The 18,791-nt window shown below is 38.5% G+C and overlaps 1 protein-coding gene across 4 annotated transcripts in view; it reads left to right on the top strand.

The window, feature by feature from the left end:
- LOC139746194 (CCAAT/enhancer-binding protein zeta-like) overlaps nucleotides 1-18,382 on the top strand; it is a 73,734-nt gene extending 55,352 nt beyond the window's left edge. For all 4 annotated transcript variants that reach the window (XM_071657117.1, XM_071657118.1, XM_071657120.1 and 1 more), the window contains 8 exons: nucleotides 12-257; nucleotides 593-749; nucleotides 2,429-2,561; nucleotides 9,492-9,670; nucleotides 9,853-10,059; nucleotides 11,244-11,305; nucleotides 13,418-13,565; nucleotides 18,144-18,382. In XM_071657117.1, coding sequence (XP_071513218.1) covers nucleotides 12-257; nucleotides 593-749; nucleotides 2,429-2,561; nucleotides 9,492-9,670; nucleotides 9,853-10,059; nucleotides 11,244-11,305; nucleotides 13,418-13,565; nucleotides 18,144-18,331 — 1,320 coding nt within the window. In that variant the 3' untranslated portion in view covers nucleotides 18,332-18,382. The remainder of the gene's footprint in view (nucleotides 1-11; nucleotides 258-592; nucleotides 750-2,428; nucleotides 2,562-9,491; nucleotides 9,671-9,852; nucleotides 10,060-11,243; nucleotides 11,306-13,417; nucleotides 13,566-18,143) is intronic.
- Nucleotides 18,383-18,791: the final 409 nt, after the last annotated feature.

The following is an 18,791-nucleotide window of genomic DNA, read 5'->3' as shown; positions in this document are numbered from 1 at the left end:
TATTTTTTCAGGAAAAGATGGATACCACAAAAAAGAATATGGAAAATTTACCTCGTACAACTGTGGAAGAATCTCATTTTAATGAAGAAAATGCCACTCAAAAGTCTGATGATAAATCTTCCATATTTTCATCATGGGTGCATCACTATAGTGTCAAGCGAACTGATGGCAGTCATGCAGTCTATGATCCTTACCATCGTAACCCTTCATATTGTGGTGCTGAGTACAGTCATCTTTGGGAACTAGGACGTCTTAAGGTGTGTAATCATTATAAAATGAAAGTCCTGAGTAGAGAAATTTATTAAATCTTTGTTCTGACACAACAGGGACATACACTCATCACCACATTTTATGACCTGTGAATTGCCCAGCAGTTGTGATAGCCTTTCTTATTGCTGTGGGACCTCCACATAAGTAACTGCTGTGTTAGCAAGGTAACATAAGGTAAGGTATACACACATGCATTTTTTCTTTGTGTACATGATCCTAGGGTATATTTTAGTCTAACTCACTGTTTGGTGGCTGGTTGTATATAAAGGATGTATATAATTTGTTGGAAATCATTTATTCTTGTGATAATTAAACTTTCCAGGAACACTACCATCCATCTGTGTCACTGTTTGCATGCAGAGTCATATCTGGTGAAGCTATTAACTATTCCGGAGATCCTCTTCATGATTTCACTCTCATGCGATTCCTTGATCGATTTGTATATAGAAATCCAAAGAAAGTGTCTGAGCAGAAAGATGGTAAGTTGATATTACTTTGTATTAATTGCTTGAATGAATTTATTGGCTTTAGTTTGTGCAGTGAATAATACTGACGGATATGTTTTTCAAAAGAAATGACTTCATCATTTATTGGATGGTTGGATGATCTTAAAACATTTCCTCTTGATTAATCTTCCCTACAAATATGCACCCATGCATGGACAGCACAGGAATATACTCATTTTGGATGGGATGATGAACACACCATATAGAAAAGAAATGCTCATTAAAGAATAACTAGAGTGTGGATTTGCCAGGTGTAATTATAATAAAGAAAAAAAAAGAAGAATTGTTGGTTATTGTAATCAAAGACATAAGAGGATGTCCAGTTATGGTGACATTTTCTTTCATCTGACCAGGTTGGCGAAGTTACTTAAGAGCAAGGCAGAATTCATAGGGGGCATCAGATGTGATAAACCAAGAGAGGATAAGTGGAAAATGTTAGATGGCACGAAATGGGAGGTGCCAAATGAGACAAAAACACCACCACCGGCACCACAGACAGATTAGGAATGTATGGTGATGGAAATGTCAGAAAGTTATACATACAAACGATGATAGATTAGAAGTAAATGGTAAAGAAGGACATTAGTTGGAATTTCTGGATTGCATTAGGAAAAATGCATATAATGTTGTGGAAAGAAAGCTCACAAGAGAGTTATGCGAGATCTCACTTGTTCCAGCCAAAAGGGTACATTATAGTGAGGAGAAAAAGAGAAGGCAAAGGAAGGGAGGTTTGGCCCTCTTGATAAAAGTTAGACATAAATTTCAGGAAATAAGTGGAACAGTTATTGTAGGAGAGAAATGCATAGTAGTGATGTCTTGTAATGGTACAGGAAGCAGTAAAATACTCACTCTCACCTTTTGCCATTCAGTATTCAATATCTTCCAGTATCTCTTGACTCAAACCTCTTTTCTAGGCACTTGTTAACACCTCTCTCTTCCCATCCATATGATTTCCTCTTTCGCAGAAGCCCTGCACATATACATATACCTACCAACATATACATAAATACATACATATACATATGTACACTTGCACTTATTCATACTTGCTCACCTTCATCCATTCCAAGTGTCACTTGCATTAGCAAGTTAGTGCCAGGAAACAGATGATAAAGGGCTGATATATATCAGATTCATTGTCACTAACATTGTCATCATTATCAATTAGGTTTTTATTTATCAGTCATATTCTTATAGAGTATCTTCAATTTCTTCACTTTCCAAGGAGCATTTCTTCACTGTATGGTTGTGATAAACTGAGGTGTTCTGTTGATATACCAAGCTTAGGTATAGTGTGAATTAGCCCTAAATGATGCATGCACCTCCATGTAAGAATATAGATTTCACAATGCTAGATAATTAAAAAGATTGTAGGAATCTTGTTTTACACTTTGCCAGTGCTAACCTGGGGATTCAGAAGCTGTGGGTCACATTTATGTGACAAAAACAGTGATTGGGTTCAGGGTTAAATGGCAAAACTGCCAGTTTCTTTAATTCACACAGTCAGAATAGAAAGAATTTTAGAAATTGTCAGAGCTTTTTTTTCGGAATTTGATGTTTCAGGATTCACCTATGTCAATCAGAGAACCTGTGTAATGAGGTAATGCCATAGAATAGTTATAATCTGTAGATCTTTCATTCTCTCATTTTAGATGCTGGTGGAAAAATATTGGGTCTACGATCTCAGTACATTCCTTCTGATGTTCGAAGAGTTGCAGTCAACACAGAAAAATTTGTTTCACTTGATCCAAAGGAAGTGCCTGAGGATGAACAATTTTTCCATAGGTAACATTCTAATTTTCAACAAAGCAAGTAATGTAGGTGTACGATTAACTTGAAGTGTAATAGATTGATTTCATCTAAGCTTTGCATTGTAAGAATTCTGTTTTGTTGAACAAAAAGCACATCTGTGGAATTACCCTGAAGTTAAATGTTGATTGTATTTATCTGACAGAACATATCCTATGCTGCTTCATTGTTTCATGACACAATGGACACCATGAACATATTTTATGTTGCTCCATTGCTACATGTCCCTATGGTTGTATGTATCACAGTGAACATTTCAAATTTGTTGAGCTGATTCATGTCACCATGGTTATTTGATTGACTGAGGATTTTTGAATGAGCTGAGATGATGTATGCACCAAGGAAAAGGGAGGTAATGATAATGGATAGATTGATAGGTTGTTTAACGTTTTTATGGATTGTGAATAGTTTGCAATGTTAGTGTGGTCTGATTACATTTTACAGCTGAACTTGGTTGAACAATGATAGTGTGGTCTGATTACCTTTTACAGCTGAACTTGGTTGAACCAACTGGAATCTACCAGAGAGTTTTATTTAGATAACTGCTTACTTTTTAGCTGATTTAGATGAATATTTGGGTACATTAATTTGTGCAGAAAGTGCAAGACCACTTGGTGTTAAAAGAGGAGACTTTGAAGCAGCTTATGTTTAAAGTTGCCCTTACCATTGCTATATAATGGTAGTGTTAGTCTATCTGTTGCTGATTTGAGCTCTGGAACTATATTATATTCTTTGGATATTTATTTTCTCCTTAGCATGCATTTCCAAAATAAGCCTTTTTCATTTGCATTAAGCTCTTACTGTGGCCAATACACATCAACTGCCACAGTCGCTTTAAACTCATGTGAGAAGACAGAAGTAGTGACCTTTCAGCACTGGCAGCCTTTCCAATGAGTTTCAAGTTATGTAGTTTCTGGTGCTTCCTTAACTTATCAAACCATCTTTACCTGCTAAGGAGGGCTTGCTGTAGGTGCTCATACTACTTCAGTGCAACCGAATAGATAATGCTTTGGCATGTTGACATCATTTGTTGATAATGGTCGTCAACCCATAGTCTCAACATTTTGTCCATCATATATGTCAGTAGACTTCTCACTCTGTACATAACCTTTACTGATAGTGAATGAATTGAGCTACTGAGATTTTAATCTTTTCTATATTCCTCCATGTTGAGCATACACTACTTTCTCAAATTATACAAACAGTTCATTGCTGTGGGACCATTGTCACTCTCATGGCATGAAATTACCTTATCTCAGCATTATGCTTTTCTTGGATATCTTCATGAGTTTTTTTTTTTTTTTCAAGGAAGGGGCATTTGTAGGACATCTAGGGTTGGGATGATTAAAAAAATCAGCTGCGTGGAGAAGAATGGATTGAGTAAGAGGCAAGACTTCATAGTAAATACCATATTTAAAGTGGTATAATGACCTCTTTGTAATTACTGTAATCACCTCTTTAAACTGTAATTGTACATTCTCTATCATCATGCATCTTCTTAGATTTATGTATGCTATTTCATGTGTGGCAGGGTGGCAATGGGAATGGATGAAGGTAGCAAGTATGAATATGCACCTTTGTATACATATATATTTATTTATTTATTTTGCTTTGTCGCTGTCTCCCGCGTTTGCGAGGTAGCGCAAGGAAACCGACGAAAGAAATGGCCCAACCCACCCCCATACACAATGTATATACATACACGTCCACACACGCAACTATACATACCTATACATCTCAATGTACATATATATATACACACACAGACACATACATATATACCCATGCACACAATTCACACTGTCTGCCTTTATTCATTCCCATCGCCACCTCGCCACACATGGAATACCATCCCCCTCCCCCCTCATGTGTGCGAGGTAGCACTAGGAAAAGGCCCCATTCGTTCACACTCAGTCTCTAGCTGTCATGCAATAATGCCCGAAACCACAGCTCCCTTTCCACATCCAGGCCCCACACAACTTTCCATGGTTTACCCCAGACGCTTCACATGCCCTGTTTCAATCCACTGACAGCACGTCAACCCCGGTATACCACATCGATCCAATTCACTCTATTCCTTGCCTGCCTTTCACCCTCCTGTATGTTCAGGCCCCGATCACACAAAATCTTTTTCACTCCATCTTTCCACCTCCAGTTTGGTATCCCACTTCTCCTCGTTCCCTCCACCTCTGACACATATATCATCTTGGTCAATCTTTCCTCACTCATTCTCTCCATGTGCCCAAACCATTTGAAAACACCCTCCTCTGCTCTCTCAACCACGCTCTTTTAATTTCCACACATTTTTTTTTTCTTTTTTTTTTCTTTTTTTTTCTTTTTTTTTTCGCTGTCTCCCGCGTTTACGAGGTAGCACAAGGAAACAGACGAAAGAAATGGCCCAACCCACCCCCATACACATGTATATACATACGTCCACACACGCAAATATACATACCTACACAGCTTTCCATGGTTTACCCCAGACGCTTCACATGCCCTGATTCAATCCACTGACAGCACGTCAACCCCGGTATACCACATCGATCCAATTCACTCTATTCCTTGCCCTCCTTTCACCCTCCTGCATGTTCAGGCCCCGATCACACAAAATCTTTTTCACTCCATCTTTCCACCTCCAATTTGGTCTCCCACTTCTCGTTCCCTCCACCTCCGACACATATATCCTCTTGGTCAGTCTTTCCTCACTCATTCTCTCCATGTTCCCAAACCATTTCAAAACACCCTCTTCTGCTCTCTCAACCATGCTCTTTTTATTTCCACACATCTCTCTTACCCTTACGTTACTTACTCGATCAAACCACCTCACACCACACATTGTCCTCAAACATCTCATTTCCAGCACATCCATCCTCCTGCACACAACCCTATCCATAGCCCACGTCTCGCAACCATACAACATTGTTGGAACCACTATTCCTTCAAACAACCCATTTTTGCTTTCCGAGATAATGTTCTTGACTTCCACACATTCTTCAAGGCTCCCAGGATTTTCGCCCCCTCCCCCACCCTATGATCCACTTCCGCTTCCATGGTTCCATCCGCTGCCAGATCCACTCCCAGATATCTAAAACACTTTACTTCCTCCAGTTTTTCTCCATTCAAACTTACCTCCCAATTGACTTGACCCTCAACCCTACTGTACCTAATAACCTTACTCTTATTCACATTTACTCTTAACTTTCTTCTTTCACACACTTTACCAAACTCAGTCACCAGCTTCTGCAGTTTCTCACATGAATCAGCCACCAGCGCTGTATCATCAGCGAACAACAACTGACTCACTTCCCAAGCTCTCTCATCCCCAACAGACTTCATACTTGCCCCTCTTTCTAGAACTCTTGCATTCACCTCCCTAACAACCCCATCCATAAACAAATTAAACAACCATGGAGACATCACACACCCCTGCCGCAAACCTACATTCACTGAGAACCAATCACTTTCCTCTCTTCCTACACGTACACATGCCTTACATCCTCGATAAAAACTTTTCACTGCTTCTAACAACTTGCCTCCCACACCATATATTCTTAATACCTTCCACAGAGCATCTCTATCAACTCTATCATATGCCTTTTCCAGATCCATAAATGCTACATACAAATCCATTTGCTTTTCTAAGTATTTCTCACATACATTCTTCAAAGCAAACACCTGATCCACACATCCTCTACCACTTCTGAAACCACACTGCTCTTCCCCAATCTGATGCTCTGTACATGCCTTCACCCTCTCAATCAATACCCTCCCATATAATTTACCAGGAATACTCAACAGACTTATACCTCTGTAATTTGAGCACTCACTCTTATCCCGTTTGCCTTTGTACAATGGCACTATGCACGCATCCCGCCAATCCTCAGGCACCTCACCATGAGTCATACATACATTAAATAACCTTACCAACCAGTCAATAATACAGTCACCCCATTTTTTAATAAATTCCACTGCAATACCATCCAAACCTGCTGCCTTGCTGGCTTTCATCTTGTGCAAAAGATGCTTGTGGCATGAGAAGAGTGGGAGATGGGTTGATTAGAAAGGGTAGTGAGTGGTGGGATGAAGAAGTAAGATTATTAGTGAAAGAGAAGAGAGAGGCATTTGGACGATATATATATATATATATATATATATATATATATATATATATATATATATATATATATATATATATATATATATTTTTTTTTTTTTTTATACTTTGTCGCTGTCTCCCGCGTTTGCGAGGTAGCGCAAGGAAACAGACGAAAGAAATGGCCCAACCCCCCCCATACACATGTATATACATACGTCCACACACGCAAGTATACATACCTACACAGCTTTCCATGGTTTACCCCAGACGCTTCACATGCCTTGATTCAATCCACTGACAGCACGTCAACCCCGGTATACCACATCGCTCCAATTCACTCTATTCCTTGCCCTCCTTTCACCCTCCTGCATGTTCAGGCCCCGATCACACAAAATCTTTTTCACTCCATCTTTCCACCTCCAATTTGGTCTCCCTCTTCTCCTTGCTCCCTCCACTTCCGACACATATATCCTCTTGGTCAATCTTTCCTCACTCATCCTCTCCATGTGCCCAAACCACTTCAAAACACCCTCTTCTGCTCTCTCAACCACGCTCTTTTTATTTCCACACATCTCTCTTACCCTTACGTTACTCACTCGATCAAACCACCTCACACCACACATTGTCCTCAAACATCTCATTTCCAGCACATCCATCCTCCTGCGCACAACTCTATCCATAGCCCACGCCTCGCAACCATACAACATTGTTGGAACCACTATTCCTTCAAACATACCCATTTTTGCTTTCCGAGATAATGTTCTCGACTTCCACACATTCTTCAAGGCCCCCAGAATTTTCGCCCCCTCCCCCACCCTATGATCCACTTCCGCTTCCATGGTTCCATCCGCTGCCAGATCCACTCCCAGATATCTAAAACACTTCACTTCCTCCAGTTTTTCTCCATTCAAACTCACCTCCCAATTGACTTGACCCTCAACCCTACTGTACCTAATAACCTTGCTCTTATTCACATTTACTCTTAACTTTCTTCTTCCACACACTTTACCAAACTCAGTCACCAGCTTCTGCAGTTTCTCACATGAATCAGCCACCAGCGCTGTATCATCAGCGAACAACAACTGACTCACTTCCCAAGCTCTCTCATCCCCAACAGACTTCATACTTGCCCCTCTTTCCAAAACTCTTGCATTTACCTCCCTAACAACCCCATCCATAAACAAATTAAACAACCATGGAGACATGACACACCCCTGCCGCAAACCTACATTCACTGAGAACCAATCACTTTCCTCTCTTCCTACACGTACACATGCCTTACATCCTCGATAAAAACTTTTCACTGCTTCTAACAACTTTCCTCCCACACCATATATTCTTAATACCTTCCACAGAGCATCTCTATCAACTCTATCATATGCCTTCTCCAGATCCATAAATGCTACATACAAATCCATTTGCTTTTCTAAGTATTTCTCACATACATTCTTCAAAGCAAACACCTGATCCACACATCCTCTACCACTTCTGAAACCACACTGCTCTTCCCCAATCTGATGCTCTGTACATGCCTTCACCCTCTCAATCAATACCCTTCCATATAATTTACCAGGAATACTCAACAAACTTATACCTCTGTAATTTGAGCACTCACTCTTATCCCCTTTACCTTTGTACAATGGCACTATGCATGCATTCCGCCAATCCTCAGGCACCTCACCATGAGTCATACATACATTAAATAACCTTACCAACCAGTCAACAATACAGTCACCCCCTTTTTTAATAAATTCCACTGCAATACCATCCAAACCTGCTGCCTTGCTGGCTTTCATCTTCCGCAAAGCTTTCACTACCTCTTCTCTGTTTACCAAATCATTTTCCCTAACCCTCTCACTTTGCACACCACCTCGACCAAAACACCCTATATCTGCCACTCTATCATCAAACACATTCAGCAAACCTTCAAAATACTCACTCCATCTCCTTCTCACATCACCACTACTTGTTATCACCTCCCCATTTGCACCCTTCACTGAAGTTCCCATTTGCTCCCTTGTCTTACGCACTTTATTTACCTCCTTCCAGAACATCTTTTTATTCTCTCTAAAATTTAATGATACTCTCACACCCCAACTCTCTTTTGCCCTTTTTTCACCTCTTGCACCTTTCTCTTGACCTCCTGTCTCTTTCTTTTATACGTCTCCCACTCAATTGCATTTTTTCCCTGCAAAAATCGTCCAAATGCCTCTCTCTTCTCTTTCACTAATACTCTTACTTCTTCATCCCACCACTCACTACCCTTTCTAATCAACCCACCTCCCACTCTTCTCATGCCATATCTGTGTATGTATACATTGAAATGTATAGGTATGTATATGTGTGTGTGTGGGCGTTTATGTACATGTGTATGTGGGTGGGTTGGGCCATTCTTTTGTCTGTTTCCATGTGCTACCTCGCTAACGCGGGAGACAGCGACAAAGTATAATGATAATGAAATGCATCTGCTTTAGCCACACTGTCAGTCATCTTGTACAGTTCATTCAGTACTCTTATACTGTAAAGGCCCTACTTTACTTCTTTGTGTCATGGGTGGCATATTCATCACAGGTTCTCTTTGAATCTCAGTCCCATACTCCTCAAATGCTGGAGTAAGAATATGCCATTTTATCACTTGATTCTGTAAATCACAAGATTTATCTGTAAATCTGTTGACACAAGATTTATCTGTAAATCTTGTGTCAACTTTGATGATAAATGTCAATTATTTACAGTCAGAACCATTTATAAAGAATTTGCTTCAAGATAGAGAAGAATGTATTGTACCTATACCTTTTCTTCATTATCAGGTACTTCTCTCAGTATAAAGGAAGAATCCAGAAACAGCCTGAAGATGAGCAAGATGACATCAGCATTGATGATGAAGAGATTGAGCAGCACTTGAATAGGATGAAAGAAGTGGATGTTGATGGAGACTCAGAAATGGATGGAGATTTAGACTTTGCTGCTGGAGCAGTTGCTGCACATGGTTAGTTATAATGACCTTTTAACAAGATGATTATTCAACAGTATGCTGACTACTCATTTCCTGTATTTTCCAGTGAAATTTGGCAGATTTTTCAGCATATACATTTATTGCAAATGTTTAAAATACTTACTACCTAAAGACATTTAAATGTTTTGTCACCCTTCTATTTTCTTGTCTTGCAGTTGGCAAGAATGATGTAGGGACTGAAGAAGAGCTGTCAGAGAATGATGGCAGTGTGACTGATGAAAACAGTATTGATGGAGATAATGAAGAACAAATCTATGATGATGAAATTGATGATAGTGAATGGCAGCATTTCACTGATGATGATGAAATGGATTGTACTGATGATGACAAAACCTTTGATGAAGAAAGAACAATATTATCAGGTAGGTTCTTATACTTACTGCCATTCCTGCTTTAGAAAAGTGTTTTCAGGAATGAATGAACAAATTTCATCATTTGTACACATCTAGTCTTTGCCATTGTGTTATTGCATAAAGGAAGTGAATAGTAAGGAAAACAAAGAAGAAATGTCGGTAATGCTGATGAGAGCAAATGAAGAAATGGTAAGATTAAAGTTTGTAAAATTGATTTAAGACAGAATGACTGTTTTGAAGTACTGCTTAATGTAGTTGATGATTGTGAAGCAGATGTGGTGACATGTGAAGTGAGAGAGTCCAAATGAATATGATAATCAAAAGAAAATATATGGTAAAAGCCCTCTGCAAATTGACTAAGAGGCACGTCAGAGTTTTGGCCTTATGCAAGATATGCAAGAAAAGTGTTTTCAGGAATGAATGAACAAATTTCATCATTTGTACACATCTAGTCTTTGCCATTGTGTTATTGCATAAAGGAAGTGAATAGTAAGGAAAACAAAGAAGAAATGTCGGTAATGCTGATGAGAGCAAATGAAGAAATGGTAAGATTAAAGTTTGTAAAATTGATTTAAGACAGAATGACTGTTTTGAAGTACTGCTTAATGTAGTTGATGATTGTGAAGCAGATGTGGTGACATGTGAAGTGAGAGAGTCCAAATGAATATGATAATCAAAAGAAAATATATGGTAAAAGCCCTCTGCAAATTGACTAAGAGGCACGTCAGAGTTTTGGCCTTATGCAAGATATGAACAGCTTGCAGGATATTTTCTTGTCCATGAACTTGATTGCAGTTCTAATACTTGTGAGCAGACTTTTGGTCTCCTTATATAATCACCTTGGATGGGACTATGGTGATAGGGTAGGGTTATTGTCGACCCCCAACTTGAATTTAATCAACCATGTATCAGACCAATTTTGAATTCTTAAGGTCCATGTAAGTTCATGTGATCCTCCATGCTATTCTCTTTCTTCTTGACCTTTGTATATCCTCTACAAGAGGAGTTCATACATTCTGGCCCTTCTGTTAAGTCATGTACATAAATCAAGAAGAGTAATGGTACCAGAACAGAACCCTGCAGTGCTCCACTGTTGACCTCAACCCATTTTAAGGAGGATTATCTCAAATGTATCCTTGATTTACTCAGAAAAGACTTTATGTGTAGATAACTAATGTTTGATTTTTTTTCAGATGATGACAGCTTTGAATTCAGTAAATCAGTAAAGAAAAGGAGGAGTGGAAACTTTTCATCGGTAAGTTATTGATATTTTTAGCATTGTTCTTATATAGACTTTTTTCAAATATAGATACTGTATGCTTCAAAGATTTTAAGCTGTGTGTTATCTAATTAAGTACACATATGCACAACAAAGCAAAGAAATGTAAGTGTAATAATCATATATATACAGATGGATACAGATTTAAAGAATGTACACACACACTCTGAAGATTATTTCATAAATAAGAGGGATAAATTTAAACAAAAAGAAGTTTGAGACATAGATTTGTCCTCCATGGAAGAGAGAAGATTAAGGAATGATATGATTGCACCTTCTGTCATTTTAAAGCAATTTGATGATGTCAACAATGTGTGGAGATCAGCTACAGTATGATTAACTGGTCTATCTATCTATCTGTATCTCTGATGCCTGTTCCAATCGGAACTCCCTCAAAGGGGTTACCACAACAGTAGAGTCTCCATGATTAAAGAACTCCAGTGCTGTTTCTTAGCCTTTAATGGTATGATACAGTATCTCCTCTCCTTGAGCAGCAAACTTGTGGAGTTGCCTTCCTCCTTCTGTCTTTCCCTCTTTCTTTGAATTTTCTATCTTAGAGAGTCAGATCTTTAAACACCAAAGGAGTTAAAATGTATTTTATTTTGTTTCTTGTACCCTGTCTCTGCTGGTGCCATGTCAGTAAATTAGAAAAAAATTATGCAAAAGATTCAAAGAAGTACTTTTATTGTATAAAAGAAGTGGATATATGAAAGAAACTTAGTGTTTGAAATGTGAATGTTCATAAGTAACTTTTAGTCATTCAGTGTGGAAGAGTACTGGAGGAAGAGAAAGGGGGGAAGAATATGTTGAATGGTGTATACAAGGGAGGCCAGTAAGTACTGGAATAAGTGGAAACTCTTTTACCATGGCTTACCCCTTGATGGTTGTTTCCAGAGGGATTGGGCATCAGAGACACAGATAGATAAATAGCATTCAGACACTCTTTAGAAATACCTAGCAGCTTGGGCAGTAATTGATAAGATCATAAGATTATGAAAAAATTTGGCTTTATGACCCAAAAGAGGTCCATGTTCATTTTCTCAGGAATACAAGTGAAATACTGAAAACTAGAAACACAAATATAAAGGTAGACAAAGATCTTGGTGTGCAAGAATTTGACAGTGATTACAAACGCATTGTACTCACTCTAAGATTTAATTTCCTTCACCGAGAAATGGACCAAGAGAGTGATTCTTCTTCTAAATTGAAGAAACAAAGTAAAGTTAATTACAGCCTTGGATATTCAGCCAAAAAACTCAAATGATGGACAATTCCATCAACAGGAAAAGTTTACATGAATGTCTTTCATAAAGGATAGTGCACCTAGGGTAACTGGTCCTGTCCTCAGACCTTGACCCACCCACCTTTTTTTTTTTAGTACACAGAGCACCTTATAGCAAACTTTAATTAGTTTTTGCCACTCTTGCAAGAATTAAGGGAAAGAGCACCAGATGTCTGACACTTTTCCCCATTAATATAACTCATTTATGACACATAAATTCACATGCCTATGCACAAATTGGTACGGCTGTATTTATACTCTCACTTATTTAAAAGAAAGATTTTAAAAGAACAGTTCCATGTGTAAAGGTGATAAGGGAAAAGAGAAATAGATGAACATTTTCAGTTAGTGAAGTGTTTGAGATTTGGATGTTTTTATTGATATTATTGAGGGAATTATTCTTGAACATGTCCAGTGATAGGACAGTACATGGAAAGAATGAATGGAAAGAGGTAGACTGAAAAATATGAACAGATTAACTGAGTAAGCCATGGCAGATGATAATGCAAGGGTTGATTGCTGATTATAAACATTTGAAGCCTTTAGGTTAAGACATTGGAAGGGAACATAGGGAATATTCCTGACAGATCAACTTATGATAGAAAGCGAATAACCATGAAGCACCTTACGAATACGGAAGACTCTGCTCACCTTGTGTTGCTTATAATCTTTCAGTAAATATGAATGTGTCTTTGAGTATGTATACAGTATATTTCATATGTCAGTATTGATAGGATGAAGGACAAATAACATCTTTAGAAAAAATCAGAATGTCATATCTGTATTTGTATTTTTGTTTTATACAGAAACAGAAACCATCAAAGAAGAGGATGACAGACTCACTGAGCTCCATGTTTGCCAGTGCTGAAAGTTTTGCCCATTTACTTGAAGAAAATGAAGAAAAGAACATGAATCCTATAACATTACAATCATTTGCTAATAAAGACCGAGCACGTAAGTAAATTTTGTTTAGTTGTTTTCTTTGCATGGTATATATACTATAGACTTGCATTTATCTGCAGATTTGGGATCAAGACCTTACCATAAAACTTTGTATGTGAGTGATAATCTCTTCATAGTATAGTATATTTTATTTATTATACTTAGTCGCTGTCTCCCGTGTTAGCAAGGTAGAACAAGGAAACAGACAAAAGAATGGCCCAACCCACCCACATACACATGCGTGTATATAAACGCACATATACATACCTATACATTTCAATGTATATATACACATACATACACAGATATATACATATGTACACATGTACTTATTCATACTTGCTGCCTTCATCCATTCCTGTTGCTACCCTGCCACACTTGAAAAAACAACAACCCGCGTGCTCGCGAGGTAGCGCTAGGAAAAGACAACAAAGGCCACACCTGTTCATACTCAATCTCCAGCTGTCATGTGCAATGCACCAAAACCACAGCTCCCTTTCCACATTCAGGCCCCACAAAATCTTCCACGGCTTACCCCAGATGCTCCACACTCCCCATCTCAATCCACTGACAGCACGTCGACCCCGGTATAACACATTGTTCCGATTCAGTCTATTCCTAGCATGCCTTTCACCCTCCTTATGTTTGGGCCCTAATTGCTCGAAATCTTTTTCACTCATAGTATAGTACTCTTGTATATTCCATATCCTGCTAATATTTATGTTAAGGTGCATCAATTATAACAAAAATAAGCATTTGTAGATGATGTAAAATTCATGAAGGAATTGAAGAGCGAGGGGGATTGCATCAGTTTACAAAGGGACCTAAACATGCTCCAAAGTTGGTTTGATACATGTTTGATGAAATTCAGCCAAAGGAAATATAAAGTAATGTGGATGGGACAAAGTGAAAGAAGAGCTTAATATGATTTTTATCTAGCAGGAAATAATTTTCAGGATTCTGTGTGAGAAGGACTTGGGAGTCAAAATTGTCTCTCATTTGTTGCCAGAGTCCCACATCAGGAGAATACTAAAAAGAGACAAAGTATTCTGACATATCAGAAAAGGAAATATTTAGAAAGCTGTTCATATCCTACATCAGGCTAGAAGGCAGTTCATGCTTCTCAGGTTTGGTCACTGCACCTAAAGAAGCAGATAAAGAAGGTCCAGAAGAGGTTAATAATGTTGGTTTGTTTTGTTTTAAAATAGTTGGACCTTTGCCTGGTCTGACACGGGCCTTTGCCTGTTGGCGGCTCATTCCTTGATTTTATGCATGGTATTTTGGTGTCTTGTGTGTGTGTTCAAGGTCTTCTGAAATGCAGGCAACCTCTTTTGGAGATGGTGCTGGGTGCGCTATTTTCATCTTGGAGGTGGGTATTCAGCTATAGTCTGAAGCGGGTGTTCCATTTGATAAAGTTGATACCAGAAATCACTGATGTGGACATTGACCAGTTCTTCAAGAGATGTTAGGACAGAGCAACTAGAGGATGTAACATGAAATTAAGGAAGAAACTTACTAAAAAAAAAAGATGTAAACAAGTATTTTTGTAGTGTAAGAGTGGTAAACAAATGGAACTGAATAGCTAAGGAGCTATATAGGTATTACAGACAGCATGCATATATCTAAGGATGTGATATACTGGGGTAGACATGTTGTCAATGGATTGAACCAGGGCATGTGAAGTGTCAGGGGTAAACCATGGAAAGTTTTGTGGGGCCTGGATGTGGAAAGGGAGCTGTGGTTTTGGTACATTACACATTACAGCTAGGGACTGAGTGTGAACGAATGTGGCCTTTGTTGTCTTTTCCTAGCGATACTTTGCGTGCACAGGGGAGGAGGGGGGTGCCATTTCATGTGTGACAGGGTGGTGGTGGGAATGGATGAAGGCAGCATGTACGAATATGTACATGTGTATATATGTATATGTCTGTGTATGAATATGTTGAAATGTTCTTTCTTTCATACTCTTTGCCATTTCCCACGTTAGCGAGGTAGCGTTAAGAACAGAGGACTGGGCCTTTGAGGGAATGTCCTCACCTGGCCCCCTTCTCTGTTCCTTCTTTTTGAAAATTAAAAAAACGAGAGGGGAGGATTTCCAGCCACCCGCTCCTCCCCTTTTAGCCGCCTTCTACGACATGCAGGGAATACGTAGGAAGTATTCTTAGGTATGTATATGTGCGTGTGTGGGCATTTATGTATATGCTTGTGTATGTGGATGCATTGGGCCATTCTTTCATCTGTTTCCTTGCACTACCTCGCTAACACAGGAGACAGTGACAAAGTATAGTAAATATAGATAATGATAGAGAATGTTCAAGACATGAGAGGTGAGTCATAAAGTAGGCAAGGGAGCAAAGGTCTTAGGGTCATTGATGAAAGTGTTGGAAGAGAAGCTTAGGAGTGTTAAAATAGGTTTATTTGAAGGTATATTAGTCCCATTGATGATGTATGGATGCAATTCATGGGCTATAGATGAGAATGTATGGAAAAGGGTGAATGTATTGGAAATGAAATGTTTAAGATCAGTTTGAGAGAGCTGAAGATGGTGTGTAGAAATGGCTTAGACATATGAAGAGTGTGAGTGAGAAAAGGTTGACAAAAAGGATATATGTGTCAGAGGTTGAGGTGAACAAGAATGGGGAGACCAGATTAGTGATTGAGGGATGGAGTGAATAAGCTCTTGAGTACTTGGGAACTGATTGTGCAGGAGGGTGAAATGCATATGTGGGATAGAGTGAATTGGAGTGATGTATTCAAGGGGTTGATGTGCTGTCGGTTAACTGAACTGGGTCAAGTAAAGCAGCCAAGGGAAACCACAGAAAGCTCCCTGTGGCCTGGTTGTAGATAAGGGGCTTTGGTTTCAGTGCATTACACAATCAACTAGAGAATGGATGTAAGCGAATGAGGCCTTTTCTACACCTGTTCCTGGTGCTACAAGTATGAAACAAAGAAAAAAAAAAGACTTTCAATAAGTTGTCACCGGTTTAACATAATAAATGTTTACATCTGATCTGCTGTTTTTCACTTCAAAATAGGATGTAGAATCTCTGCTTTATCCTATTGGTGGCTATTGTCCTTGTTTAAGGTAAACATAATCCGTAGAGCTATAGTTCTCAATGTAGCCACCTATTAATTTAGATTTCACACATTGTAAAATCTGTTGCCTGGCCATAGATGGCATTGCAAATACATGATGAATCAATGGAAAAGCTGAGAGGCTTCTATAACCTTCAAATAAGGATGAAGGATAGTTAAGGCCTTTTAGGGATAACCCCATCTGGAGTGCATCTATGGCACTTGGTGCGTTGCTGCCAGCCCCATGCACCAACCTCGCATGGTTTGCCATGATCCCATTCCATCTTTGACCTTGAAAATGAGTGCTGGATGAGTTCATGAAATAAAGAAAAAAAATCTCATGATCTGTCAGAAGTGGATAGAGAAGTGGAAAAGTACTATGTTGGTGGGAGTGAGGAGGATGCATTTGTAAGGATGAGATATGATCCCAAACAGAACCTAAAGGATCAAAGGTGAGTTCTAATTATGTTGGTAGAAGGAAGTGATTATAGGCCAATTTTGTATCCCTGTAATAACTGATTGCATGATTTAAATTTATAAGAAAAATAATGGTTTTGATTTTTTTTCCACTTCATTGATTTGGGAAAAAACATCTGTTGCTGATTTTATGCACACTGGAAAGTTAGCTAGAAAATCCATTTGAGTACTGAAAGGGTTAATAACTTAGTCATAGCTATCATTACATTCCCCTAGACTTGCTCCTTTTCTTGCCATTTTACAACTGCAGTCTACTCTTCCATATGCATATGCCCCCTTTCTGCCTTTTCACCTTATCTGTTGTATAGGCCTGCATCCTTGCTGTCATGCCATTGCACACTACTGTCCATTTGTACTTCACCCATTCTTTTGACTTTTTCAAGGTAAGCAAATCAACATTACCTTTCATCTACTTGTCCAAATCTATGTCTGCTCTACATTCCCTTCATTCCTTAGGCCAGTTTTGAAATATCTCAACATCCACTGCTTTTTTACACATGAATTGCACCATTGTTACACACCTGTAAGCTAACCTGTTATTTCTTGATTTTTAGTGTAACAGCTGTTTGTCTCACTTTCTGCCTCCTCTTAGCTCTCAGTCTTTTATTGACTCTTCCATAATTTTGTAGCTACTCCAGATCCTGCAATCCTTTTCCTGGCAAATGTGCTATTTAGGTATTAGCTGCATTCTGCATGCTGAAATACCAGTGCTGATCAGTTTTGTTAATTGACACCTGAAAGAGCTTAAATCTAATTTCTCCATATGTTTCATTACTGTAAATTGATAGAGCCTTGTGATTGAAATTATATTTCCAGTCATCTACCTTTTTCTTCCACTCGTATTTTTCATATGGATCGGTACCTATATAGCATAAGAGTATTTACTGATTTAGGATGTACATTAATTACTAATCATAAGTGAGTTAACTGCAATTGAACAGATTATGTGTTACTTTCATTTTCTGCCATTGACAGGTATTAATTTTAGATTTTAGCTGTATTTTTAATAAGTACCTAATATTACTGAATTTTAAACAGATACCAAGCAGCTCTCTTGGGAGGCAAAACGTCATGAAAATATCAAAGGAATTGATTGGCGTAAGATGAAAGGAAACCACCGTCATGTACAACAACAAAATGAAAATTTCACTGTTGGCAAAGCAAGAAGTCAACTCAGAGCAAAGAGAGGAGGCAGGAAGAAATTCCAGCAAGGAAAAATTCGTTAAAGATTATGTTTTGTGAACTTTGTATGATAGATAAAGATAATTGAACTGAAATATCTTTCTTCAATTTCTCCTGTTTGCTACAGAGATAAAACATGTCTTGAGTACTCATCAACGTTGCAGTAATTTAAATAATTTGGGAAAAATTAAATGATTTAAATGTGTAAATCAGAAGACACAATCAGTGATTTGAATTTAAATGTGATATATTTTTTACTCCTCTTCTGGGGTTGGGTGAGCAAAAATTCTACCCATGCATCTGTTACTTGGTGTAAAAGGTAGAGGCAAATAATGGGTGGCAGAGGAGGGCTAGAAATCCTCCCCTTTTATATCCTCACTTTCCAAAAGTTGGAACAGTCGAAAGAGCCAACTGGGACTTTCCTCTCATAGATTCAGGCTGGACTATATGATTGTGCATGGATGTAACCATGATGAGAGGAAAGTTGAAGGGGGAGGGTTCAAA

The sequence above is a fragment of the Panulirus ornatus genome, chromosome 64, assembly GCF_036320965.1.
Source record: "Panulirus ornatus isolate Po-2019 chromosome 64, ASM3632096v1, whole genome shotgun sequence".
Classification (NCBI taxonomy): domain Eukaryota; kingdom Metazoa; phylum Arthropoda; class Malacostraca; order Decapoda; family Palinuridae; genus Panulirus; species Panulirus ornatus.
This window is presented reverse-complemented; position numbering and strand designations above follow the sequence as displayed.